The sequence below is a fragment of the Phyllostomus hastatus genome, unplaced genomic scaffold, assembly GCF_019186645.2.
Source record: "Phyllostomus hastatus isolate PE091 unplaced genomic scaffold, TTU_PhHast_1.1 phas_contig_29, whole genome shotgun sequence".
In the NCBI taxonomy this organism is placed as follows: domain Eukaryota; kingdom Metazoa; phylum Chordata; class Mammalia; order Chiroptera; family Phyllostomidae; genus Phyllostomus; species Phyllostomus hastatus.
In genome coordinates, this window is record NW_025333835.1 from 47,288,916 (window position 1) to 47,316,213 (window position 27,298).

Here is a 27,298-nt window from a genome sequence, read left to right on the forward strand (position 1 = left end):
CGACAGGTTTTGTTCACTGAAAAGCCAGAATGAGAACCAGCTGCCCACGTCCACTCCCATCCTTTTGTGCCATGCAGGGGGCGGGGCGGGGGGGCGTCCAGGAACAGCTCAAGCCCTCGGCACCAAGCAAAGGGGGAGGCCCTGGGCCCTAGGAGCAAACTCGCCCGCTGTCTCCCCAAGGACGCAGCCCTGCAGCCTTCCCCGGGAGGGGCCCAGAGGCGCCGATCTCCGTGAAGACACCGCTGGCAGCCTGTCACCCTCGGGCTGAGCTCCGTGGGCCACTGAGAGTCAGAGCTCACATGACGCCCAGGAGGGCCTCCGCCTGCCCAGCAGCAGCAGCTGGAGTGGGGCCCCTCTCGGCCTCCTGGTCTCAGAGAGGCCACCCTGCCCCGGTGCTGGCCGGCAAGGAGATGTCGCCAACCCCTCCTCGCCAGCTCGCCCACAAGGACATCTGCGTGAGATGACCCGTCGGGGCTGTCACGCTGGCCTGCGCCCCGCACTGCAAGACGTGTGGCCGCCCCAACCACCCGCACCCCAAGGAGGAGGTGAAATAAGGCCCCTCAAGGGCGAGCTGGCTGCCTGGACCCCATGGCCCTGGGGCCTCAGTACAGTTTCCCTTCGGTCGACTGAGAAGTGAAATAACAGTAACAACCATGCCCCCAAGTCCACCCAGTGGGCCCCTGCTGAGAGCCAGCGCTGGGCTCGAGCTGCAGGGGTGCGGGAGGCCCTGCTGGCCGCCCCACGGGAAGGCCTAGGAGAGAATGTCGCCCGGGAACAGGTCTCCTAAGTTTATTTGGGCAGAACCGGTGACAATGGCCGGGAAGCGACACTCCCGCAGTGGCGGCGAAGTTCTCCCGCGGACGGCAGCGCTGCCGCTCGTCTCACGCGTCCCAGCGACCGGAGGGGACAACGCTAGGGGCCCACGGACTTCGCTGGCGGCAGGTGCGGGCGGGCAGAGAAGCACCTGACCGGGACGAGCAGGGCGGCCTTCCTTCGCGCGGACCCCGGGGCTGGGGGGTGGGGGTGGGGCGGCAGGAGCGTCCCCGCGAGCGGTCCGCACGCGTCGGCCATGCGACACCACCCCGAACGCGCTGAGGAGCGCGGGCGGGGAAGGGCAAACGCCGCCTCCCAGCACCGCATCGCGCGGGGCTAGCTGCGGGCCGCGGTCGGCCTGGAAACATGTAAAGGTGCGAACCGTCCGGCTCGAGCGTCGGCCGGGATGCACCTTGCACGTGAGCGCATCTTGGAAGAAGCCGGCGATCTGCAGCGTATGTTGAACCCCAACTAACTGTGGACGAGAATGTTCTACGTACTAGCTCACGTGCATACAGAAAACTTAAAAAGCCTAGCTAAGACTTTAAGAAAAACACTTACAAAACACGTCATATCCATAAAGTTTATTTTAAAAAATTGTTAAAAACTAACCATACAGGAATATTTATTAATATACTTAAAAAGTTTGCTCCCCGTGTCGAAGGAAAATACATTAGCAACATCTTCCAAACACCATCTTTATAAAATTAAAACTTCTAGAGGCGGAAATGCACTACAGTAGATTCTCGAGTTCACGCTCTCGCCCGCAGGGTCGCAGACCCGTCTCCCCGCGACCCCGCGACCCCGCCGCCCAGCGCGGCGGCCGGCGTCCTGGATCCAGTGACATTCGAGCGCGCCGCACGGCCGCAGGCCTTCCACGGAGCGAGCACACGCCGCACACTCACCACCGACAGGGGCGCCCTCTCTACCCACGGCCAGGCGGCGACTCCGGAGACGCCCCGGACGCGAGCACGCACGCGCGGACGCGCGCCCCCGCCTGTAAACATTCACCAAGAGCTTCCGGGGCAGCAGGAGGGGCAGCCGGGGCGGCGCCGGCGGAGCGCGCGCCCCCTCCGGTATTGCTGAGAGTAGGTAGGTTCTGAAGGCAAACGAACTGTGCGAGCGAGCCGGGCGTGTGTCTGCGGGAGGCGGGTCTGCGCGTGCGTCTAGGCCGAGGACCGGGATGAGCACCGTTTTCACTGACTCGGGGGCAGAGTTCAACTCAGCAGCACACGCGTGATCGTCGGTGTCGGGAATGAGAAGGGACTGCGGGTCTCCGGGCCCCTCCCGTGGGACGCGCGGGGCCCACGGGAGCCGGCAGGGACCGCTCGCACACACCGAGGGCGGCGGCGGCGGCGGCCGCCCGGGCCGCGCGCAACCCGCGAGTCTGAGGCACAACTGTTTCTTCCGTCCGTAGACGCGGGACGAGCAGGGTTAAGGCTGTGTTCGGCTCTGAAGAGCTCCGGCTCCTCGTCGGGGTCCTCCCACACACGCCGCACGCACACAACTCGCAGGCTCCCGGGGGAGGTGAAACGTCCCCGGACAGTGTTCAGATAGCTTTCTCCATTAAATTCACTGGCGGCGTATTTACACAGAGGGAGTGCTCATATTTAAAACCATTTTTTAAAAAATGCAATCATATTTTAAAACTCTTACTTATCCCAGTTCCCCCAGGATCATCCTCATCTTGGTTTCTGACTTCTGGCCCACTGCACACTTGTCGGATTGTTCCCTGCGACCCCCAGGCAGTTTGGACGCTGCTCGGAAGGCCAGCACACATCACGGTCACTGCCACCCGCTCTGGGACAGGCCTGGCTGCAGGGGGAAGGGGGTGCCCGGCGTGGAAGGGTAACCGGGAAACCCGTCCGGCTGGGCGGGGTAGCTCTCGAGCGCCGGGGCCGAGTGCACCTGCGAGGAGAGGACGTGCAGGTTAGCGGGGGCGCCCCACCAGGTCCGCCGTGCAGCCTCGGGCGCCTCAGGCGGGAGGGAAGGAAGAATGGTGGGGCAAGGTCAGTCTGCTCGGTCTCCCAAAATCGGTAAGAAATGTTCAACTTCTTCTGAGGGTGGAGGTGCCCCGAAATGCCATTAAAATATTTAACACTTTTAAAAAATAGGTTTTCTTAAAGTTTAGCTTAACGCGTGAAACACAAGGCACAATTAACCATCGTGTATGAGATTCCAATCGTAACCTCTTAAAACTGAGGCCCGGAAGTATGCAGTAGCAGGAAGAAGTCATGCCGATGGAGACACGCTAGCACCTTTGTCAGGAGCTGCCGGAGGAAGGCAAGAACGAGCTGCAGACCTGGGGAGCGTCAGCCATCAAACCTGCAGACACGCCGCTAACAGCCACCCTGCATCAGTGCCAGGGTAACGGCGGCGGCGCTGGGAGGCGCCGGAAGGGGCAGGCCTAGCGGCCACGGCGCCGCACACTCACCTGCTGCAGCAGCGCCGACTGCGCCGCGGGGCCGCGCGGCAGGTCCTGCAGGGAGGGCTGCGCCGCGCTCTGGGAGAACCCGGGCACGCCCGGCAGGGACAGGAGGCCTGGAAACACGGAGCTGCCCGCGGCCTGGAGGCCAGACGACAAGCTGAAACGGCAGGAACACAGGTCAGAGCGCCGAGGACACACAAGAGCTGCCGGCTCAGTGTTCGTCTCGCCTGTGACACCGTGCCCTGGGCTCTCTCTGCTGGGAGGAACCACAAAAGGCGGCCACTTACTCACACAAGGTTACTTTCTATTATAAAGTATTCTGAACTCCTCTACGCCTATGTTTTGCATTAGTTTATTCCTTGTTTCATAATCAAAGCAAATTACCAACTACAAATCCTAATACTGCCTGAGCAGCCATTCATATTTTATGACATGGCTTAACATGACAGCAGGTCAGAGAATGTTTTAAGCGCTGAAGTTTCGGCCAGGAAAACATAATGTAGCACCATGGAGCGTTCCTCCTGCCTTTCACGTGAATGACTTAAAAACGAGACTAAATCGCAAGCTCGGCAGAGAAGGGCCCTGTTTCCCAACCGCCCACCTACCTGGCCTGCGCGACAAGAGCCGAGTTGAAATTGGAACTGAACGCCGAGGCGAAGCCGGGCAGGACGGGCGCTGGCGCGGTGGCGGTGATGGGCAGCGGAGCGACCGCGGTGACCGTGGAGGGCGCCTGCAGCCCCGCCAGCGAGGGGAGGGCGGGGGCCACGCCGGGCGTGTTGGAGACGGAAAAGCCCGGGTAGGGGGCGTTTGCGGACGGCAGAGGCCCTTGGGCGACGGAGAAAAGCGAGGGGACGGCAGTGGACAAGTTCAGGGGGAAAGGCGCGGCCGAGACGGGCGCTGCGCCGGGGAGCCCTGAGAGCGCAGCCGCCGTGCAGCTGGGGTGAGCGGTCGCTACGGAGGTGACGGCCGCAGACGAGGTCGCTATCAGCGCCCCCGGGAGGGACACTGAGGGGCTGAGAGACGGGTTCCCTGTCAAAGGGAAGCTGCTGGTCAGCGAGGTAAAGGGAGGGAGCGCGGTGAACACGGGCGCGAGGGGAGCAGCAGGGCCGTGGGCCGCGAGGGCGACGGAGGCCAGGGGGTTGGAGACACTCACGGGCGTGCTCAGGCCGGGCAGCCCGGACAGGGCGGGATTAAGGCAAGAAGGTAGGCTGATGGGCACCGACGCGGATGGGTACGCGTGGCCCAGCGCCCCCGACAAACCTAAAGTGCCGTGAGAGGGGGTCACGGAGTGAGACGGGCCTTTGAAGGCGGAGGGGGTGGGACTCGTGGGCTCCGTTTTGATGGTCACCGGGATGGTGGTCACAGCGGGGCCGGGCGGCACAGGCTCGGCGTGCGGGCCGTGCAGAAGCGGGGCTGAGGAGCCCGCACTCCCGGGCCCCGAGCTGGAAGCTGGGGCTGGAGCCACCAGAGGGGACTGGACGGGCAGCGCCGGGGGCGAGGACGTGGAGGTGGCCACGGGGGAGGGCAGGCCTGGGAACACGGCCAGTCCTGGGGTGGCAGGCCCCTGGCGGGCAGGCAGGGCTGAGGGCAGGTAGCCCTTGCCGGGGACCAGCGCAGGGGAATCTGAGTTGTGGTTGGGCAGCGAGGAGAGTGGGGCCAGCCCACTCGTGACAGCAGCGGGCCGAGCGGAGGAGCTGATCAAACTGGTGTCGGTGGACGTCAGGAAGCCTTTCAAAGCGGACAGAAGGGGACTGCTGACCCCCAGGGGACACGCCACGCTGGGGGCGGCCCCGCCGGCAATCACAGAGTGGGGAACGTGGGGCGCGCTGTGGGAGGCTGGCGGCAAGGGTAGACCTGCGAACACCGAAGACAAGGGCGCAGGGCCCGGGGTGCTGGTGGGAGCAGCTGTTGCGGGCGCCGCGAAGGGGAGGTTCGCGAAAGGGGCAGACGTGGAGGCAAACGCCTCACTGGGGGCGGGAGGGGCCCGAGGGGCGGCAGCCGCACAAGGACCTGGCAGCGGAACGAGGCCGGGAAAAACGGAAGGAACGGGAGTGGACGTGGCACTGTGGACCGACGTGACCGGGGCGGCCAGCAGGGAAGGGGTCCGAATGACTGTGGGGTTCGGTGCCAGCGGCGGCGGCGCAGGAGCGGCGGAGACCTGCCCCGGGAACACAGGCAGGACGGTGCTCAGCAGGCTCAGCCCGGACCCGGGGGTGGCGGCCGACGCTGGCGGATGGCCTGCTGCCTTGACTGGGGACACGGTGGGCACAGGAGTCGCTGCGGGCGTGGCGGGGTTAGACCCGTGCGGAGCGAAGAGCTGGCTCGCTGGGGCAGGAAAAGCTGTGGGGGGAAGCAAAAATGCACCATCATGCTGAGATGTCAAGTTTTAAACCCCCATGGCGCACAACCCCTCTGCAGCAATTAATAAGCACGGAGACCATCGGTGACAGGCGCAGTGACACCCCCTGCCCTGTGCGAACCACGAGACACCACGGCAGCAACCTCCACCGCCAGGCCCCGGCAGGCCCGGCGCCTCCTCGGCCCGCTCGGCACAGCCCTCCGGGCGCTGCGAAGCCTCGCCACGCAGGCAGACTCCTCTCGTGGGCCCCAGTTTGTAACAATGCGGAGAATCTACTTTAATTGTGACCTACGTGGCTGTACGGGCTTCCCTCTTGTCCTTCCCAGCCACTTCCCGCGAGCACAGACCAGCCACGCCCCCTCTCACGAGCTTTCACGACACTGCGAATCGCTCGGCGGCCTCCGCCGCGCCCCGACTCAGGCTTCCGGCCCGCGTGGTCCGCTCCTCTCCCGACACTCACGCCTTCCTAGCTCCACGCGGCTTGGCCTCACAGCTCCCGCGGGGACGGGAGCCCCCTGGCCCAGCTCAGCGGCCGGCGCGCCAGCGCAGTCACCGACTCCAGCCCCGAGCCCACGGAAGGCGCCTCCTCGAGGCGTCTAGAATTTGCCGCAATACTTTTACTCTGACGAACTGTAAGTAACTGACCTAAGCGGTACTGGGGACGACCTGGCAGCCATCTTGCCCGAGCCCACGGGGTGGCGTGCACCCCCTACGGATCCGTTGGGTGCCCGCCCTCAGTGGCATCGGTGCCAAGTGTGCCGGGTGTGGCCGGTGTATCCAGTGCTCCCAGCGTTTCAGGTGTGCCCGGTATTTGCATTGTGCCAGGTGTGACTGGTATGTCCGCTATGTCTCGTGTTTCCGGTGTGCCCAGCATTTCCGGTGTGCCCGGAAATGTGTTTCCGTGGCGCCGGGGGTGTCCGGAGTGCCCGGTGTACGCAGTGTTTCCGGTGTGTTGGGTGGGCCGAGGGTGTCCGGTGAGGACGGAGGGCGCCCCTGCTGCAGTGACCGCCCGCCGAGGGACGGCCTCGTGGACTGAGGCTTGGGTTGGAAGCCCCTGCACGGCGAGGGCTCTTCCGCCGCAGCATGGCCGGGGCTGCGCTCGTCCCGGGGGAGGAGGGGGACCGCAGGGAACAGCCCAGATGTAACCCACCACACAAAGTGAGGGCGGGAGGTCTGGATAAATCCCACAGTTGTTTTAGAAAAGAAATGCGGCAGAAGAACTGAAAACCATAATACGTAAATACATGAACTTCAAACTCAAAAGGCCTTGAATCTGTACCGTTCCATGCTATAAGCAGTAATTTAGTTTCAAGGAACAGAGAAGCTGTCATTTTAGATTTGGAGTACACATGGAAATAGATTTATACTTCCTTGGTATTTAATTTATTTTATAAGAACTAGAATCACAACAAGTGTATAACTATTTCTGTGTTTGTAAATAACGTACCAAAAACTAGGCATTTCTGGTTCAATTCCTGGCCAGGGCACAAGCCTGGATCACAGGCCTTTTTTAAAAAGATTTTATTTATTTTTAGAGAGGGAAGAGAGGAAAAAGAGAGAGAGAGAAACATCAACGTGCGGTTGCTGGGGGCTGTGGCCTGCAACCCAGGCATGTGCCCTGACTGGGAATCGAACCTGCGATGCTTTGGTTCGCAGCCCGTGCTCAATCCACTGAGCTATGCCAGCCAGGGCAAATGAATAAAATCTTAAAAAATAAGAAGCCATGATAAGATCAGAGGTAAGAGACTGATACTCAGAAAACTGTAAGTCACTGATGAAAGACACAAAAGATACAAATAAACAACAGCATTATGCGTAGAAAGAATCAACGTTGCTAAAATGTCCATGCTAGCCAAAGCAGTTTACAGACTCAATGCAAATCCTATCAAAATACCAATGGCATTTTTCACAGAATTAGAACAAATAATCCTAAGATTTATATGAAATAATACAAAGACTCAGATTAACCAAAGAAATCTTGAGAGAGAAGAAGAAAGTTGGAGGTAGTATTGTGCTACCTGACATCAAACTATACTATGAGGCGATAGTCATCAAAACTGCATGGTACTGGCACAAAAACTAAAATATAAATCAATGAACCAGAGTAGAGACCTCAGAAATACACCCACACCTATATGATCGATTAATCTATAACAAAGGAGGCAAGCATATACAACCAGGTAACAGCCTCTTCAATAAATGGTCTTGGGAAAGTAGACAAGTACGTGCAAAAGAATAAACCAGACCCTTTATTACACCACACAAAAGAATCAACTCAAAATGGATTAAGGACTCAAGTGTTAACGCCCAAACCCATAAAACTTCTAGAAAGAAACATAGGCAGTAAACTCTTTGACATTACTCTTAGAAATATTTTTGGATGTGTGTGTGGGCAAGAAAAGCAAAAGAAAAATATAACAAATGAGATTACGTCAAACTAAAATGTTTTCACAAAGTAAACCACCAACAAAATGAAAAGAGGACCTACTGAGTGGGAGAGCACACTCACCACCCACATCCAGTAGGTCGCTAATATCCGAAATACACACGGAACTTACACAGCTTTGCACTAAAAAACAAACAACTGGGTTAAAAAATGGGCAGAGACACAATATAATGTACAGATGATCTGTTATACTGCATACCTGAAACCTACATAATTTATTAACCAGTGTCACCACAAAAAAAAAAAAAAAATGGGCAGAAGACCTGAATAGGTATTTCTCCAGAAAGCACACACGAAAAAAGATGCTGAAGGTCACGAGCCATCAGAGATGCAAGTTAAAATGACAGTGAGTTATCACCTCCCACCTGTCAGAATGGCCCTGATCAGTAAACCAACAAACAAGTACCAGCGAGGACTCGGAGAAAGGGGACCCTCGTGCACGGCAGGTGGGAGCGCAGACTGGGGCAGCTGCTGTGGAGAGCAGTATGGAGTTAACTCCAAAAATTAAAAACAGATCTGCCATGACCCGACAGTCCCACTTCTGGGTACTTATCTGAAGAAATCCAAAACACTCATTCAATACTGGGTTGGCCAAAAAGTTCATTTGGTTTTTTTCTGTAAGATAGCTCTAGTAGCATTTGAAACCATTTTGTTAGACTGAATTGTGACAGCTGGCATATCAGTGTGCATGAAAAAAATTATTAAAATTGGTGAATTTTTGTGCAGTCATTTTAATATTGAAGATGGAAGAAAATACACATTTTTGGCAAATTAAGCTTATTATTTCAAGGAAGGTAAAAACGCAACTGAAATGCAGAAAAAAAAAGACGTGTGCAGTGTGTGGAGCAGATGCCGTGACTGCCTGAACGTGCCAAAAGTGGTCTGTGCACTTTTGCGCTGGACAATGCTCCACACTCAGGAGACTGGTTAAGGCTGATAGCAATCAAATTGAGACATTGATTGAGAATAATCAGTGTTCTACCACATGAGAGATGGCTGACATACTCAATATCCAAATCAATAGAGTTATTGGTAAGACATGAAAAATGTGTCTTTTATTTTAAAGAACAGACCAAATGGACTTTGGAGCCAGCCCAGCGGCACTGCGTCCCCATGTCCACTGCAGCACTGTGTTCAGCAGCCGGGACAGGAAGCCGCCTCGGGGTCCTCGGACAGAGAGGGGGGTGAAGAGGGTGCAGCGCGCACACAGGGGACACTGCCCTCTGTGACAGCGTGGATGGACCTAGCGGGTGTCTTGTCACGTGAACTGCACCAGTCACAGAAAGACAAGCACCATGTGACTCCACTTCTAAGTGGAGTCTCAGACGGGGAGTGCACACATGAGGCAGACACAGACTCGTGCGCCAGCGGCAAACCGAGGGTGGCGGCGGCGGCGGCCTGGGGGGAGTGGGGGGCTGAGGAGTGGAGCTTGGTCATTCCCTGCCGTCCCAGGGACGCAGGCAGAGCCCAGGGGCGTAGACAGTCCTGCCGTAGTGGCTGCTGCCGTGCCGGGTGGCTGCTGGACCCACGGGGGTCCCTTCGAAAGCTACACATGTCTAAACCGCTCTCCTCTGCACTTGAAACTAATACACCACGAAATGTCAACCGTAATGGAAAAACATCTTAAAAAGCACCTGTTTTTAATCAAACGGATTAAGGTGGTATCTGATATGACATTTTTTCTCTCAGAAAGGCTCTTTATCACCCTATGTTTACACCCAAAAGGAAATGAGGCTTCTAGTCCCACGCGACGCAGAGTGACCAGCTACAGTCCGCACACGGCTGGACTGCGGGGAAGGCTGCGCACAAGCCTGTGGTCTCTTTCACCACGCGGCCAGCACGCGCGTCTCGTGCCTCGCGCACCGGCCCGCCACTGCTGCCCTCTCTCAGCTCACGCCGCTCCGCTCACGGCTCCCACCGGGGCTTCCCCGGGGCACACACACTCCGGTCCCGCTGTCACCAGGGCACAGCGGCGGAGCAGACTGTCAGAGGGACGCCAGGTGTCTCCGAATCAACTCTGGCACTTACTTTGACTCTGTGCAGGTTTTGATGGATTGGAAAGGTCTTCATTTTCTGTATGAAAATAAGGCAAGAAAGGTTGATCCAAGCTTTAGTCAAATTACTTACCACCATAATAATCAGCGATTGGGGTCAATTAGAGAAAAACCCGGGATATGCAGGTATACTGTGTTAGGAAAAACAATGTGTGCCTATGGGGAGAAGGGAAATCAGCAAAAATCCCAGTAGTAATTGTATGTAGAATGACAGGATTATGATTAATTGATTCTTACTGTGCCCCACCCCCCCCATTTCACCTTAACGAGGTTTTGAATGAGCAGGGTTATCTTAAGACACATCTGAGAACCCCTTCGGAAAAGAGGGCCGCAGTGCGCCGCCCCGGAGGGAGTGAGTGCAGCCCGCCTGTGCGGTGCAGGGAGCAACCACTGTCCCTGCTGAGGGCACAGGTGGCCACCCCCGGGAGCACTCCTACGCGGTGCAGACTCCGAGGTGGGAGGCGGATGCTGCCGTGGAGGAGGCCCCCTCGAGGGCCCTGCCCAGGGGCGGCGCTCTGCGTGAACAGGCCCAGTGCCCGGGCCGTCAGGGAGAGCCAGCCCGAGCCAGCCTCTGGCTGAGGTCAGTGCAGCCGGCCAGCAGACACAGCCTCCTGCACCCACCGCGGGAAAGGGCCTGTCCAGCCCGCCGTCGGTCACAGACACGGTACGGAAAAGGGGACCTCTCGTGGCTTCACAGCAACCGCCCGCAGAGCCGACAACGTGACAGGCCTAAGGTCCAAAGGGAACCCACAGCCCCAACTGAGTCCGAAAAAGAACACATCTGGCTTAAGGAACCAGAACAGACGGGTGTCTGTCCACAGAGACTCCGTGGAGGAGAGGAAAAGAGCAGTGAAACCCTGTGATGTAGATTCAGACACACACACACACACACACACAACTGTTAAGACACAAGCAGAGAAGGTGAAGACTTTTAGATATAAAAATCTGACTCTAAATAAATAAATGCACAGAATGGTAAAGATTAGAATATTACTTAAAGTTAAATTACTTAGGTAGGAAAAAATCCCATTAAAAATGGCAAAAATACAAAAAAAAAAAATACACATGCCACTTAGAAGACAAATAGAGTGCAATATCAGAATACCAGGGAAACTAGAACAGGGGAAAAAGCAGGAGTTAAAGGGACAGTAAGAAAGGAGCTTCCCAAGCTTCAGAGACCTCAGCTGCCACACCCTGAGGGCCTGCGGGCCGGGACAGACTGGCGGGAAGACGCACTCCCGGATGTGCTGGGGAGACGGCATCTCTGCGCTCTGGAGACAAGGACGCCTCCTGGGAAGCTCACAGACAGACAGAGCCGAGGTTCTCACAAAGGAAACAGAATTAGCTGGGATGGGCTTCCCAACGACAGCCCTGCACAGGCGCCTTTCTGAAGAAACTACTCAGAAAACTTCTCTGCTGTGAGAAGACAAGGCTGACGTTTCCGGACAGGACGGCCGAGAGCCGGAGACACAGTGAGAAGCCGTGCGTTCAGAGGCAGAGACGAGAGGACGGGCGTGTCCCCGCACTGCCGACGCGGAGGGGGCAGCGGGGCACACGGCGGGCCGGCGGGCGGGTGCGGCACAGCTGCCCCCAGTCTCTCGCGCTGGCAGCAGCCCTTCCGAGTGTGGGAGCAGTCACTGGCGTGTCCGAGATGAAATGTTTAAGGTGAAAGACGGATACAGTCGCGAGTGAAAATAAAATGGGAGAACTGAGAACAAATATGTAACCTTTATAGTTGCTGGAAATTGCTATTCTCTCCCTCACTGGTTTAAATGAGAATCCACCTAAGTATAATCTATAAATCAAGTAAACTAGCAAATAAAATCTGAAAAAAAAAAACTGAAAATAAAGATACAAGCAAAATACCTTTGTAAAACAAAAAACAAAAAGGAGCCAGAACAGTATTAATACCCAATAAGGCCAGGGAAAAAAGAAACATTTCTATAGGAAAGTATAACTCAGCTGACATTATTTTATACCTAGGAAACTCAAAACACTTTCAAGATTAAAAAAAAAAGACAGGTAATTCGTAATAAGTACCTAGACACGAAACATTTCATTTAAAATTGCAACAAAAAGCACTTCTGAAATCCCTAGAGACACACCCAAGGCATGGACCCCGTAGCGCGGAGAACGGCAACAGCTCCCCACCCGACACGGAGGGGGCCTGGGGAGAAACACGGCCCCCGACTCGGTGCAGACACCCACACGCGTGACTGACCCGGAGGACTCCATGTCGTAAAAATGTCCATTCTCCCAAGTTGTCCTATAGCCATACATACATAAATTTAACTGTTTTAATCGTGTAAAATGATCTCCAAGCTCAGAGGGAAGAAAAAGTTTCCAGAAACAGTCAAAAGAAAACAGCACAGCTAGCGTTTCCGGACGCCAGAGCACACTGTAAACCTGCCGGCCGAGTCGGGGGGGCACCGTCATAACCGAGAGTAACTGTAATGGGACACAGCTTGGGGAACACAGCCACGCGTGGTATCTCCAGCAGGGAGAACAGCGGTCAGTGAGTGTGTCTGGGTGAACACCAATTCCAGACGGAGCAGGACTCTCACAAGACCGGGGCCCCCAGGCCCCTCACAGTGACGAAGATCTGAACCAAGACAACATGGTCCCAGCTTCCCCTTCACCACGTCCACGCGGCTACATGAAAACGTAAGACGCTAAAGGCAGGAGGTACCATTAACAAGGGCAAGAAATAAAATGCTCTGCAACCAGCGTTCCGCGGTGTTCATTTGATAAAAAGAACTTATCAAATGCTGTTAAGTGACTTTGAGTCTCTGAGAAGGCAGAAAAGAATTAGGTTCTATCCCTACCCTACACAGATATAAAAATAAATGGCAGTGGGTTAAAGCTACACATGAAAAAATTACAATCAAAGTAATTAGAGAATAAGAGAATGTAGATCATATTTCATACTGTTGGTTGGGATGGGGAAAAGTTTCCTAGGCAAAAGATAAAACTCAGAAAAATCTAACAACAGCTAGTCAAAATAAAAATTAAACTTCTGTATAAAACATAAATGAAAATGTAAGCTAAACAAGCCCTACCAGATTGGTGTGAGTTAAAAACTGACAATACCCCAAGCTGAAAAAGTGTGAAGAAACTGTACACTCACACACTCTCACTGGTAGTCTTTTTGGAGAACAGCTTGGCAACATATAGAAACAAGATTTAGCCCTGGCTGGTGTGGCTCAGTGGACTGAGTGCTGGCCTACAAACCAAACGGTCGCTGGTTCGATTCCCAGTCAGGGCACATGCCTGGGTTGCAGGACAGGTCCCCAGTAGGGGGTGTGTGAGAGGCAACCACACATCGATGTTGCCTTTCTTTCTCCCTCCTTTCCCCTCTCTAAAAAAACCCCGAAAGAAACGAGATTTACACTTCACACCCCATTTCCCCAGAAGGCCCGAGGAGAAAGGCCACACTGGAAAGTGCTCCGGAGAGCAGTCAGACCCTCCGAGCACCTCCTGACAAGACTGTCTCCCCACTCAAGGTTCATTTGCCCAGAGGGTGACATTCCGAGTCAGTCACACATGTTCTGTCCGTCACTTGCTCACGAGAAGGACTCTCCTTTGGCCTGCTCCTGTCTGCACACGTGGGCCGAGCACCCTCAGACAGGCCACGGGGCCGTCAGTCGGTGCACCCTCTGCTGTGACCCCCCTTCCCAACAGCCGTGCCCGCCCAGTGTGCGCGTGTAAGTGAGCGAGCCACGTGCTCCGACCGCCGCCCCCCCCCCCCTCCAGCCCGTTTACCTGCTCCTGCTGGGTTAGGGGTGTATGCAGGTGGAGGGGGCATGCCCGGGGCTATGACACTGGCTAACGGCACCAGACCTGCATTGTTGTAAGCACCTAAAGTAAAAACGTAAAAGAAAAAACATAATTCAGTTGCATTTTGTGACCAGGAGTCCCAACTAGATTAATGCACCCACTGGTTTATCTCTGGATCTGTTCCACAGTGGAGCTGCTCCGGGCGCAGGCTCGCTGCGCAGCCCGGGCAGGGCAGAGCCCGCACGCTCGGCCGGTCGGGCAGAGGGCACGGGCGGTGCCTTCACACACCAACTGCCAGGAAGGGGTTCGAGACGGAGCACCACAGAGAAACCCGTGACAGTTGGTAGCAGTCAGCAGTAACCTGTACTCTGCCCACCCCAGGAGAACATGCTCCACAAAGCCAGTCTGCTGCACGGCTGTGCGCCAGGACGCCGCCGCCGACCGGCAAAGTCGAAACTGAGCCCGTGCCGTAAGAGCACACGCCCCGCCTGCCCGACGTCAGTCAGCAAGGGCCCGGGGAGCCATGGGGACCGCGAGGGCATCCTTACTTGGTGTGACGGTGGCGTGGGACCGGCACGGAGGTATCGGGTACGGGACGGGCCTGTGCGGGTTGTACGTGGAAGGAGGCTGGACGAGGGACAAAGCACAGCGGTTAGGAGAAAACCACGGACCGGTCTGCGGGCACACACGGCCCAACCTGGTTCAGAGTACTCAGTGCCGAGAGGCCCTCCACGCCCTGAAAAGCCCACTGCTGGACCGACACGTGGCACAAACAAGGAAAATGTCTTTGCTGTAAAAGGACGTGGTTCCTGTGGACCTGCAGAGGCAGGTCCGGCCAGAGCTGCCGTGAGCGTGTCTGTGTTTACTGCAGCGCCACGTCCCCTTCCCTGACCGGTCAGACCACACCAGCCAGCTGGCGTCCGCCTGACCTGCCCAGCCCAGGCCGAGAGTTCCTCTCTCTTCCTGCGCAACACAGGAAACCACTGGCTCCGCGACTTCCGCTCCCCGGGGACCTCCGAGGTGCTCCTCAGCTCCTCAGGGACTTGTCTCAGCACTCCGGCCCCCCTTCCCCTTCTGGGAGGGAAACAAACTCTTTTCTTCAGCATTCGGCATCCCGACAGCTCTAGCAGAACACAGACCGGAATGATCAATCCAGCATTTCTGTCTTTCTGCCTTGTGAAATCCACAAATCTTTGATAGCTTTGATGGAATTTATATAGACAACAAAGGACATTAAGAGAATTGCTCTCTAGCCCTGACTGGTGTGGCTCCGTGGGTCGGGCGTCGTCCCAGAAAGTGGCAGAATGCAGGTTCAGTCCCAGGCCAGGGGACACGCCTGGGCTGCAGGTCTGGTCCCCCCACGAGAGGCAGCCCACCACCGTTTCTCTCCCTTTTTCTCCCTCCCTTTCTAAAAATAAATAAAATCTTAAAAAGAAAAAAAGACTTGGTCTCTAGAGAACCAGAGCTCAGCCAAACACTGTACTTTTAATGAGACACACACACACACGCACGCACACGCACGCACGCTCATGCTGACAGCTGTCCCTGGGGGCAGAGGCCCCGCCGACAGCTGAGGACCCAGACGCTCCCCGGCTCCCAGGACGGCAGTCTGCTCGGTGGTGATTCTGCTGTGAACACCCGCCACGGGAGTCCTCGTCGGGCAGGCCGGGGGGCCTCGGGTGGCTGTGTGCGGGCCCACAGCTCTTCGCCCGTGACCCCCCACCCACCGGGTGGTCTTCTGTCCAGCCTGCAGTCCAGTCAGGCACTGTCACTCCCTGGAAACCACTCCCGACCTGCCGGCTCTGTCCTGTCTCCCCAACACTAATACCGATCGGCCAAACCACAGCCTCAGTCACAGCGAACTCCACACTCCAGACCTCCGAGCACACAGCTAAACATGGCTGGAGAAAAAAAATAAAAACGAGCTCTGTTTTCACGTTTAAATGAAACATTGAATTCAGAAGGGCCCTCGGTGCTGCCGCGCTAGACCACGTGTGTTTCGGACTTCACGACGCAGAGCTCGGCCGAGGCCGGGAAGGGGCGTGCTGCCTGCACGCGTTGGGGCTGCTGCTTCGTCCCCCCCCCCCCGCCCCCGCACCTACCGGTTTGGACGGCCCGAGGATCCGCGCGGCTATCCCCTTGCCTTCACTGGTGCATTCCTCACCATCTCTTTTCAGAGGGGTTCCCTGTTTTAAAAATAAAGTAAAATTAAAAAAACATAATCGAGACATAAAAACCAAACCCAACCCCTCACTGCAGAGGCCTCTTGCATCGCATGGCCCTGTCCCTTCTGTGCGCTTCTGCCATCGCAGGCGGCCCTCCCGCCACAGCGAGCTCTCGGCTTGCTTCACCGAGGTCACCGAAGTGGCCTGGAGCTGCGCCCACGCATCTCAACTGTCCCCCTGGATCCCAGTGAAGGGAAGGACTGAGCTTGGTCGGCACTGAAAGACTGGCTTCCAGACCCAGCCCGCCCCGGGTGCACGACCCTGGCAAGGTGGCACCTCGTGCCACGGTGCCTCCCACACATCACGCGCGTGAAGGAGAGAAGGGTGGGAGGCAGCCTGTTGCGGCTCCTTCCTCCACAGCAGGCGCTCCCAGGAGTGACTACCAGTGCTGTGGCTCGCAGACCCCTCGAGGCGTCCCAGAGCACCTCCTCACAGCGCAGACCGGACGGCGAGGAGAGGTGTGCTCTGCGAGTGCCGCCTGTGAGAGTGCGCACCGTGCAAGGGCGAGTGGGGCCACGATGTCCAGAAACGCTGCAATGTAGTTTATATATAAACTTTCAACCTGTCAATTAAGTTGCTGACGTCATAAAATTCCTTTCCTTTGTAGCAGCCCCATCAACTGGCATTTTCTTTAAATACAAGAACTATGCTGAAGTTCACGTTTAGCCACAAGAAGTTTCAAAGACGTCCTAAAAGTATGCTCACTGGGAAAACTCCATTAATGCGACTCGGCCTCCCTTTGGGATACGGGTTTCCTGGGATCGTCCCACAGGAAGAGATCATAGCATGAGGAGCTTTGCAGCCTCCCTTGAAAGCCTACAACACGAAAAAGGAGAGAGCGGTTAAAAAACAAAAACCAGGGCCCTGCTGAGATCACGATTTACAGCACAGCCTCACATTCATTCTGTTCCTGCATCAGTCAGCATTTACGGCGGTGAACGTGACCAAGCTCACTTCATTTAAATGGAATTATTTTATTAGGTGACATAATATTTTTAACATCACAACCAGCAGGCTCCTATACAAAGATATCTTCACAATGCAAATGACAAACTGTGTGCAGAAAAGTCTATTAACTACTGAATATGTCCCATTTCTCCGATGACCAAGAAATAACATTGTCTAACTCTACAAACTACCAGATACAGGGTTCAAAACAGTGGTTTGTAAGGATGCTCAAGGAACTTTGTGAGAACTTCCACATCATGAAAAAGGACAGAGAAACCATGAAAAAGAATCAGACAGAAAAGGATACACTAATTGAAATGAATACATTACAGGGAATTAACCATAGAGTAGGTGAAGCCAAGAATCAAACCGGCAATTTGGAATATAAGAAAGTTAAAACACCCAATCAGAACAGCAAAGAGAGAAAAGAATATCCCCCGCCAAAAAAAAATGTAAGGAGCCACTAGGACAACCTCAAGCATACCAACATTAGCATTGTGGGGGTGCAGGAAGGAGAAGAGAAAAAGGGAGAAATTGAAAACCTATTTAAAAAAGTAATGACACAAAACTTCCCTAACCTGGTGCAGGAAATAGACACATAAGTTCAAGAAGTGCAGAGAGTCCTAAACAATATGGACCCAAAGAAGCCCAGACCAAGACATGAAAATTAAGGTGCAGCCCTGGCTGGTGTGGCTCAGTGGATTGAGTGCAGGCCTAAGAACTACAGCACTGCCAGTATGATTCCCAGTCAGGGCACATGCCTGGGTTGCAGACCAGGTCCCCGTGGGGGTGTGTGAGAGGCAACCACACATTGATGTTTCTCTTCCTCTCTCCCCCTCCCTTCCCCTCTCTAAAAATAAATAAATAAATAAACTTTTGTAAATCTTTAAAAAAAATTAAGATGCAAAAGGTTAAGGACAAAGAGAGAATCTTAAAAGCAACAAGAGAAAAGCAGTTAGTTACCTACAAAGGAGTTCCAATAAGACTGTCAGCTGATTTCTCAACAAATACTTTGCAGGCAAGAAGAAGAGGCTGGCATGAAGTAGTCCAAGTGATGAAAAGCAGAGACCTACAGCTAAGATTGCTTGACCCAGCAAAGCTGTCGTTTAGAATCGAAGGACAGATAAAGAGCTTCCCAGGCAAGAAAAAGCTAAAAGAGTTCCTCACCAACAAAATAGTGTTACATGGAATGTTAAAAGATCTTCTTTATAGGGAAGAAAAAAGGGATAAAAAATATAAACAATAAAATGGCAATAAATACATTATCTACCAACAAATGAACCTAAAAGAGAAAGTGAACGAACGAGCAGAAGAGAAACAGACTCGCAGATACACAGGACATTTTGGCGGGCGCCGGACGGGAGGGGCGTTGGGGCCGGGGGAGGAGGTGGAGGGGTGAGGAGGCCCTACAGGTGGGCGGCCACAGGGCAGTCGTGGGGGTGAGTGCAGCGCGGGGACACGGTCAGCAACAGTGTGATCGCTGCGTGCGGTGCCAGGTGGGGGGCGCGAGACTCGTCCGCAGTGAGTGCCACAGACGTCTCATCACTGGGGCGCACCCCGGAACTAATGTGCTTTACATTAACTGTGACTGAAAATAAGAGATGACTAAAGAGGAGAGAGAAGTGTGGGCTCAGATGCTGCCTCTGCCGCTGTGAGCTGTGAGCTGTGCCCCAGGCAGAGCCCTCTCCTCGCCCTGAGCCCCGGAGAGGGCGCGCGTGTCCCGTACAGGGGGGCCGCCGGGCCCTGCCCTCCCCAGGCAGGTGCGTCACTGCTGATGCGGCTTCCGGCCACCAGAGGCCTAAGAAGTAACCACCTGGATGACCAATCCCGTTTTCTAGGCTTGGACCAGTGCTACTTCTCCCACCCTTAGAGATTTTAAATTACTAAAGTGGGATTTTGCTTTATTATTCTTCTGTCAGGCATTTGATTGATACTTTTAAGGACAAAGCAAATTCAAAAAGTCAAGTTCCTAAGTGCATGAAGTCAAAGACAAATGCTCAGAGCCCCGGCAAAGCCACGAAGGGACGAGAGCTGGCACGGCTGGAGGCTCAGGCCAGGGGTCACCTGGTCTTGGCCGCAGCATCTCCCGCCCCCAACCTCGGTGTCCCCCTCACTCGGCCCAGCTCCTCCGCCAGGCCCGGGCCCTGGCACTCGGCCCGGTGACTCCCCGCCGCTCACACGGGAGCAGGGCGGGCGCCTCTCTCCTCACCAGCACCAGAAACAGCACCGCACCGTTCACACAGCCACCCCGAGAAAGTTACCTGTTCAAGTACTCTCTTGCACCGCTTCTTCTCAGACATGTTGATCCTGAATAAGTCTTCGATGGGACGAGAATTCTGTGCATCAACAATGTTTCTACGAAAGAAATATAATTTAGCTTTTCACAGAGGCCAGCAACTTCTGTTTACTGCACAAACACATCTGAGTGAGCTTTTTCTCCACAACAGAGAGCAGTGTGACTAACTGGTGACTCCAAATACCATGGCATGTAAAGATGGCAAAGACAACAGAGGTTTGTCTGGTTACCTCAAAGCAACGAAACAGCACTATAAATCAAGTTCGCTGTTCTGAGGCCCCTGAAAGCACACTCTGTCGGTGAGTGTTACGTGAGCTCGCCAACAGGACAAGCCCATGTGTCAAGTGCATAAAAATCATGACTGATCTCAGGATGAGATTGCACCCTGTGCTAAATTTTAGTCATGTGTCTTGTGGACATCTGTAAGCAGGTAGGGACTTAAAAGGCATGTGCTGTAAACAACTTACAGGCTTTTTCATTACGCAGAAGAGCAGACGCCTTCCCCCTGCGCCTACTGACACTCACTGCGATCATGTACTCAACGCTGTGCTAGGGGCTTCTGCAAGGGATCCTACGGTCGTTAAAGCCACACACCTACTAAGTAGGTGAGATCCTTATTTTTACAATCGAGGAAAACAAAGGCCAGAAACAGTAAGTACATATTAAGCACCCCCTCAAAAAAATACGTTGTCAGAATGTATCCAGCTATAAATCCTACAGCTACACCGACGAGCCTCTCAAGTAGTCACAGTAGGAAGGCAAGGCAAGTCATTAACACACAGACGGACCCAAATAAATAATTAAACTTGGTAGGTTCCCTTCTTTTGTAAGTTATAATCATGCGTGATAAGCACACGCTCAATACTAGAGCTCACCTTTATGCTTTCACAGATTTTACTGGAGCTCCATGCCCTAATATAAATCTGATACATTTACACTGAGTTAAAAGATACTTCGAAAGTCCTCCGAATTTCCTCCAATGAAGCAAACAGAAGAAGTACTCACGAAGCTAACAGTTCCAGAGCAATGAGTTTGTCTTTACTGAAGGTGAAGCAGTTGAGTATATTGACCACTTCTGCTGGGTGAACGGCCACCATTTTCTGTTAATATAAAAGACCATTTTAATTTCAGCCTGAGACATTTTCACACCAGAAATTAACATTTTGGGGGAATGAACAGTTCATGTTTGTAACATAAGTATTTGAGCTGAAGTCTGCCGACTCAGAAGCCAGCCCTAACCAGCACGGAAATTACACTCTGGCCTTTTGGTGTCACGGTTTCCAGTGGAGACCACGCGCCCCTCTGTGCCCTTGGTGACCACACTTCTCGGTGTGTCCATCTACGGGTCGGCACGCCTGAGCCACTTCCCCAGAAACGTCAGCTACGACCAACCGGAGCGAGGCGCCCTGTCTCTGACAAGCAGGCAGGAGATCTGGCTGGTTTACAGGCGTATGTTACCAGTGGAGGGGGCTCGAAAGCAAAGCCAATGTCAGAAGATCAGCTGGAAGCAACACCCAGTAGACTCCTAAGGGAGCAGTGATTCTCCAATATTTTTACTCATGTGCCAGCAACAGAATCGGTAAAACTGCACACCCCTTTGCATGTTTTTAAACTACATCTAAAAAAACTACCAGAAGTTTAAATATTTGCAAAAGATTGATTTCCTTATTTAGAAGTTTATTATATATCTGTAAAAATCTTGGATACTGATTCAGCTCATTTATGAAAATGTATTACGTAGCCTAATTGTCAAAGTCAGTCTCCAGTGTGAAAACTGTTCAATCGGACTTTGTCAGAAAAGGCTGGACTTAATTTCATTCAAACAAATTCATTTCGCTGTGCCTATGTAGTCTTCTCGGCTCTGAACTTGAAGCCTAGGGCAAGTAGACAGGCAGGCAGCCTTGACCTTTGTCCCGGGCTTGCCGGCTGGTAGGAGGAGCCAGGCCCGTGCTCCTTGCAAAGGTCTGCACTCTGCTCTCCCTCTCAGGGCACCCCTGGCCTCCCTGGCCCATGGGGAAAGAGCCTCACCCCCAGGCGATGGGTGGCAGGCAAGACAGCCCATTGTTTGCCAGGAAGAACAGAAGCAATTGTTTAAAAGAAGCCGAAACAGACCCAGACACTTTCTCAGGAAAGTTCAGTTAGGAAGTTGAGGACCCGCAGACCCCGAGGGCCACCCATGCGGGACAATCCACAAAAACCACCCTGCACAGCCAGATGCCGTCGGGACGTAGCTGCCTCTGTTCTTCGAGGCTCCCGACTGCGTGGCCCACAGCGGCCACAGGGCACCAGTGCCCATTTAATTTCAGATTCACTAAAAAGTACAGCTCCTCAGGCAGCCCGGACATACTTGAAGTGCTCAAAGCCGCATGGAGCCAGTGGTTATCGTACTAGGTGGTGCGGTTACAAGACATTTCTACCGCCTCCAAACGTTTGTTTGGATGGTGTCGGTCCAGGGAATGCAAGCACAAAGCCGTCTGACTGTCCTTCCAGGACCAAACGCAAAAGGGAGAGGGCGTCCAACAACAGAAGTGCAGAAAGAGAAGTTCAAGTCCTGTGTTTTGCTTGCCTGTAAATACTTTCTCCTCCAATCGGCCAATTAGGAACCTGTGGAATTTGGTCTTAGAAGAATGGTGTACAATTTAATAGTACAACGCACACAGTTTAAATTCTACACACATTCTCAGGAAAAGGGAGTCACTCACATGTTGTAGTGCCTTCATGGCCTTCAGCTGAGGTTCAGCCCAGGAGAAGTATCTCAGTAAGTCAACCACCTGCAGCAGAGAAGGAACGGAGCACTGACGACCACGGGTTGGAGACGGTCCTGCCAGGTTCACCCCGGCACTCCGTGGTCCGTCCTCAGCGTGCCTCCCGGGGGGCCCCCAGGGCTCGGAGGGCGCCGGCAGCGGGGCTGGCACTGGGTTCGCAGAGGAGCCACGTGCTGCCCCTTCCGTTCAAACCAACTGAAATACACCTGGTAACAATCCACCCCCGTGCTGGCACAAGCCCGGTTTCAGAGAGCTGCACCACCACGTGAGCGCGAGTGGCTCCCGAGGCAGGGGGCGAGGACAGAGCCCGGCCGCCCGACAGAGTCCCAGACAGCACCGGCTGCAAGAGGAGTGAGTGGCAGCGCGAGACTCGGAGGCGAGCAGGCAGGGGACGGGAAGGGAAGGGAAGGGAAGGGCGGTGAGGAAGCCCAGCTTGGAGACCCAGCGTCAGCCTGGGGACGTGAGGACGCATGGCGGCACCCGGTGTTCGTTAGCGCGTGAGGAGCCGAGTGCTGAAGGACGACGAAGACTTCGCATCACGACCCACAGGCTCCAGCAGGAGCGGCCAGGCCCGAGCGGGTCCGAGTGCTGAGACACTGTTTCCTCATCAAAATGCAGCAAGCGCAGGGCCTGATGGGTGCTGAGCCCAGCGAGCACCCAGGTGCGGCTACTGTGAGTGGCAAACCTTTGAGACTTCAGTGAGGAGTGATGGGTGTGACCGCTCACAGAAGGGTGCCCAGTGGTCAGGGCACGTCTGCTAACCTCTGTTCTTTCACCAAACCTGGAGGTCATGACTGCACGTTCACAACACAGACCCACCCCTGGAAAACGTAGGACCCCCCACAAATCGCTCTAAATGGCAGGGCGTTCTGCAAGCGCGGGCGACCAGGCCCCTCCCTCCACCACCAGTGGCCGTAGGACAAATGAGGGAGCGAGGGTGACAGCTGGTAAGGTGAGCAAGGCACCGATGTCACATTTCAGTCTCTCTGTAAGGTCTCTACCACCCCGCTTAAAAGCCCCCACGACACTCCAGGAAAAAAAAGGCTCAAGAAGAGAGAACAATGTAATAAGATCTGGGTTAATGAATTATGTTACTGTGAGTTCCAGAAAGTAGGTCTCAATTATTCTACAAAACAAGGTTAATGCTAGAAACTGGACTGATATGTGTAGAGGAAAAAATACTTTTTATTCCTTATAAAGAGATAAAACAGCAAACGAGTATTACGTGTACTTTCTAAGTAATTTGTTAAGATTGTGCTGTGTGTCCTTACTGTCATAGGACTGTTTTTACTATACAGTAGCTGCCACCTGGCACTTTACCAGCCACAAAACTTTACAAACCATCAAGTCTGATATAGAAAGAAGAACCTTCACTATATAAAGTAGGCTTAAGGGTCACACCTGCAGAAAGTGGCTTAATAAACTTTACAATGACTTTAGCAAAGTGGAACAACCACTGAGAAGTTCTGTAGAAAATTTCACATATGCACACACACACACAAAGAAGGGAAGAAGGGCTATTCCCTATGAGAAATTGTCTTTTCAAAACTTTCAACTTTTTAGAAAGCACAAGGTGATTCTGAAAAGTAGCAGCTGAAGAACTCGCGAAAGAGCAGCCGTCTGGGCCCGGCACCGAGTGGCTCCGGGGGGAGCTGCCGCCTTCCTGCTTCCAACATCCTCAGCGACAGATGAAGAGGGGGCGGGGCGCGTCCACTAGCTGGGTCTGCAGGCCCTCCCGCCCTCCCCCAGGACTCCGCCCCAGCAGTGCCCCCCGCAGCTGCCCTGCCTCGCCAGCAGACAATGCACAGGTGCCCCTCCCAACGCATTCAGGGAGCGCGTGTGTGAGCGCACACATACGTGTGTTTTCGGACCGGCAAACTCTCCCAAAAGTTAGGCGAACAGTTTGCACTGCACTGCCACTGGTCTTCTGGCAGTTACAGAAACTACTCATTAGACACTGTATTTCTGTCCTTATTGCTAGAATTTTAACTTAGTGGCTTCATGTAAGAAAATATTTCATCATTTAAGTTTTCTTTTATAAGATGTGGTGAATTTTGCAATGATTGACTTATAAATTCTATGCAAATTTGAGCACGTTTGCCACTAGAAGTTTAGACGTTTACGTACGATACTGTGCCCAGAATGAAAACACTTTGAATGACATTTTTTAGATGCTGCATTTTAAAACCATGTAAACCATGTAAACCATATGACATTGTGGTACAAAAGGGTCCACCTAAAATACCTAAACTATAAATTCTGTAACATTTTCTACCAAAACTGAAAACTCCTCAAATTCCTGAATAAGTGCAGCAACAAAGTAAAGCAGTTCTGACCCCGACCCGCAGGTAAACAGACATCAGCCGGAACACAGTCTGAAACAACAGACAGACTTCTGGTTCAATGGGGGGGGGGGGGAGTGGTACCTGGTCACTGGAGAAGTACCCGTGCACGTACTCGATCGCCTTTAACTTGTACTCCGTCAGAACAGCCTGCGAAACACAGAGAAATGGCGTTCACACGTGTGACCAGAACAGCAACGTTCGTGCAGCAAAGATGCCCTCACTTCAAATGACAGTAGGAACAGCCAGTACTACTGTAGACCTACTGTGACACCAGGAATACGTCATCTGGTTTCAACTGACCTACACAGACAAAGTCTGAGGGCCCCTTTTAAAACCCAGCGGTAACTCTCACGCCTGTATTTTTATCCCATCTTAACAGACTAAGACAATATCGAAGCATCTAATTATTTGGCATGGACAGCAAAAGACGTTTGGATTGCAAACCAGAAATAACGAGTGAAGTGGCTGTCTTGTGTGGACGTGACTTTCATCTCGGAACAACTCGCTGTCCCCTCACTAGTATTTGCTGTGTGACCTTCTCACAACTTGGGAGGGAATGTGCAAAGTGGCACCCTGTGGCTTCCAACGGGAGAAATCCACTGGTCAGCCTGAATGCGCAGACGATTTTCTCATCAACAGCAGTTAACTATCAGCTCAGGAACAAGTTGTGGCAAATTCCAAATAGAGTTAGCAAGCTGACATTTGATTGTAAATCTTAATTGGACAAACTGGGTTTGCAAAATCAGAACTTTTCCTTCAAAAAATAACAATATCAATGAGTATGTAAATTCCACCTCACGTGCAAATTTGAAAAGAAAAATGCTTTATAAAGAATGAGAAAAATACACCATTTAGCCTAACAGAAAATGAAGAACAGCATGCCCACAGGCAATTTTATTAATTCCATAAGCTGAAACAAATGGTAAGCACCAGGGCACAGGATGGCAAATTTTTCCAAGTCAGTCCTGGCTCTTGGAGGCAAGGAAATGCGGAGACAATTGCCTGGAAGTGTGAGCAGAGGCCCCCTATTAGCATTAGAATGCGACATTAAGCCCTTCCGTTTCTAACTAGGTAAACTCTCACTTCTGCACTGGAGGTAGTTACGCTCAAGGCTACATTTCTTTGTTTCTTTTCTTTTGTTTTTTTCTTTCGCTGTATGCTTCTTTCTGGGAGACAGGCTACCTACAATTGCCTCAAAACGAAGCAAACCCTTGGAAAGCAGGACAAGAAAAGCTGTAGAATTCAAGTTACTAAAGCCCATTCCTAAGAGTATGAGTTTAAACTTCATTTGACTCCAAACGTAACGCCACACTTTTCATCCAGGCACTAACTTTGGCCGGCTCAGGCAACAGAGTGCCGACTCGGGTCTGAAAACCACGGTTACGCCAGCAACTACGGTTCAAGAAGCGTTCCCCGGCTTTCAGTCGATGTCTCACGGGACTGAAAGACCAGGAAATCGCTTCTCCGAAACGAGACAGCTGCTGAAGATCTGCGGCGTCAGCTTCGGAGCCGAGCACCCTCTTCACGTAACGTCCCCAGACACCGCACAGATTGTCAAGACGTTTAAAGCGCTATCGTAATTTCTGTTTGTAACTTGAACTGCATGGAGACGTCACGTCCTACACTGGACGTTAAAATTCCAACCAAGTTTGCAATCCTAAAGCCCGTTCTTTTGCACAGCCTGCATGGTGCCTAAAAGAGAACAAGGCCTGAGAATCCGTAGCTCCTAGAATGATTTAAGGAATTACATGTAATTACCTTTCTAATTTCATCCAGCACCATTTCAAACGACTTTTTGTCCATCTTGACTACTCTCTCGACGTGGTTCTGACACACTTTCAATGACAAAACGTTCGTCCCCGCTTAGTTCTGACCGTCAAAACGCTGACAGCCGAAGAGGAAAAAGACTCCAGGAGCAAGAGACAGGATGCGTAGAGGTAGACTACTTAAAACTCTGGGGGGGGAAATTCTAAAAATGGAGGCGTACAAAGATTTTTTATTAAAAAGCAAAAATCATCAGGCTTCTGCAGCTTTTGCGCACAGAGCTTCAGGACACTTTGGGGAAGAGTTGGATCCTCTCTGAGTCCCGCGGAGAAACCCGGGTGTCGGCAGCCAGGGCTGAGCGCCGGTCCCCGCAGCTCGAGGCCAGGGCCGCCAGGGGACGGTCGCGAAGCCGCTCTCCCGGGTGAAGCGGCCCGCACGGCGGGGGCGCCAGAGTCCCGCGGGCGGCGAGGACTGAGGGGCCGGCCTCTGCGTCCGCCCCCCTCACCGCCGCGAACCTGGACCCGTGGCCCAGCTCACGCTCATCCCAGCAACTGCGCCGGCCTCCTGGGGCCCCGCGGCCCCGCAGCGGCGGGCGGGCGGGCCCTTTGTTACCCACTGCACGGCTTCCGGGAGCGGGCCGGCGGCCGGGGCACGGGGGCCGAGTGGAGGGGGACTCCGGAACCCCGCAGCGCCCGCTCTGCCAGGAGCCCCTCCCGGCTACCCCTCCAGCTCCCACCGGCTCCGGGGGCCTTCGATGAAGTCCGTCGCGCCCAGGCAAACTCAGCGCTGCGACGCCAGTTAGGCCACTCTTTAAAGAGAGCCAGCGGCGGGGGTCCTCGTGTGGGAACGTAGGTGTCCGCGGCGCGTGCCTGAGTTCTTCGGAGCCGGATGCGGGTGAAGGCCTGCGCAGAACCCGGCAGGCATTTTTTTCAGGGTCACCCTCCCCTGACCTGGGTTTCTGTGTGCTAGCTTCTGATTGGTCGCTCTTAATGTCAAAAGAATTAACGTCGAGTCGTTACGGCATCGCTATGGCCGCCTTTATTTTGGCCGACCGAAGTCCTCGGCGTAGGGCCACTTT

The 27,298-nt window shown here is 53.7% G+C and overlaps 1 protein-coding gene across 2 annotated transcripts; it reads right to left on the minus strand.

Moving 5' to 3' along the window:
- Window positions 1–1,382: 1,382 nt before the first annotated feature.
- On the minus strand, window positions 1,383–27,039 carry PROSER1 (proline and serine rich 1). Of its 2 annotated transcripts, XM_045839228.1 has the most exons (13): window positions 26,215–27,039; window positions 24,538–24,603; window positions 22,049–22,117; window positions 20,352–20,446; window positions 19,312–19,405; window positions 16,808–16,918; window positions 15,980–16,063; window positions 14,426–14,504; window positions 13,863–13,958; window positions 10,075–10,119; window positions 3,847–5,581; window positions 3,248–3,398; window positions 1,383–2,721 (listed from the first exon to the last, which is right to left on the minus strand). In XM_045839228.1, exons 1-13 carry the CDS (start codon window positions 26,257–26,259, stop codon window positions 2,599–2,601), a joined length of 2,793 nt encoding a protein of 930 aa, XP_045695184.1. In that variant the 5' UTR covers window positions 26,260–27,039; the 3' UTR covers window positions 1,383–2,598. The 2 variants fall into 2 exon arrangements, with proteins under 2 accessions (XP_045695184.1, XP_045695185.1); XM_045839229.1 differs by lacking the exon at window positions 10,075–10,119.
- Between the last annotated feature and the right edge of the window lie 259 nt (window positions 27,040–27,298).

What these genes read in the sequence shown, in the direction of transcription:
- PROSER1 (XM_045839228.1), bottom strand. Translation starts at nt 26,259, where the DNA reads ATGGACAAAAAGTCGTTTGAAATGGTGCTGGATGAAATTAGAAAG. An exon ending in TGCTGGATGAAATTAGAAAG is followed by an intron (nt 24,604 to 26,214) that starts GTAATTACATGT and finishes TGTGTTTCGCAG; the next exon opens with GCTGTTCTGACGGAGTACAA. An exon ending in GCAAGAGAGTACTTGAACAG is followed by an intron (nt 16,919 to 19,311) that starts GTAACTTTCTCG and finishes TTCGTGTTGTAG; the next exon opens with GCTTTCAAGGGAGGCTGCAA.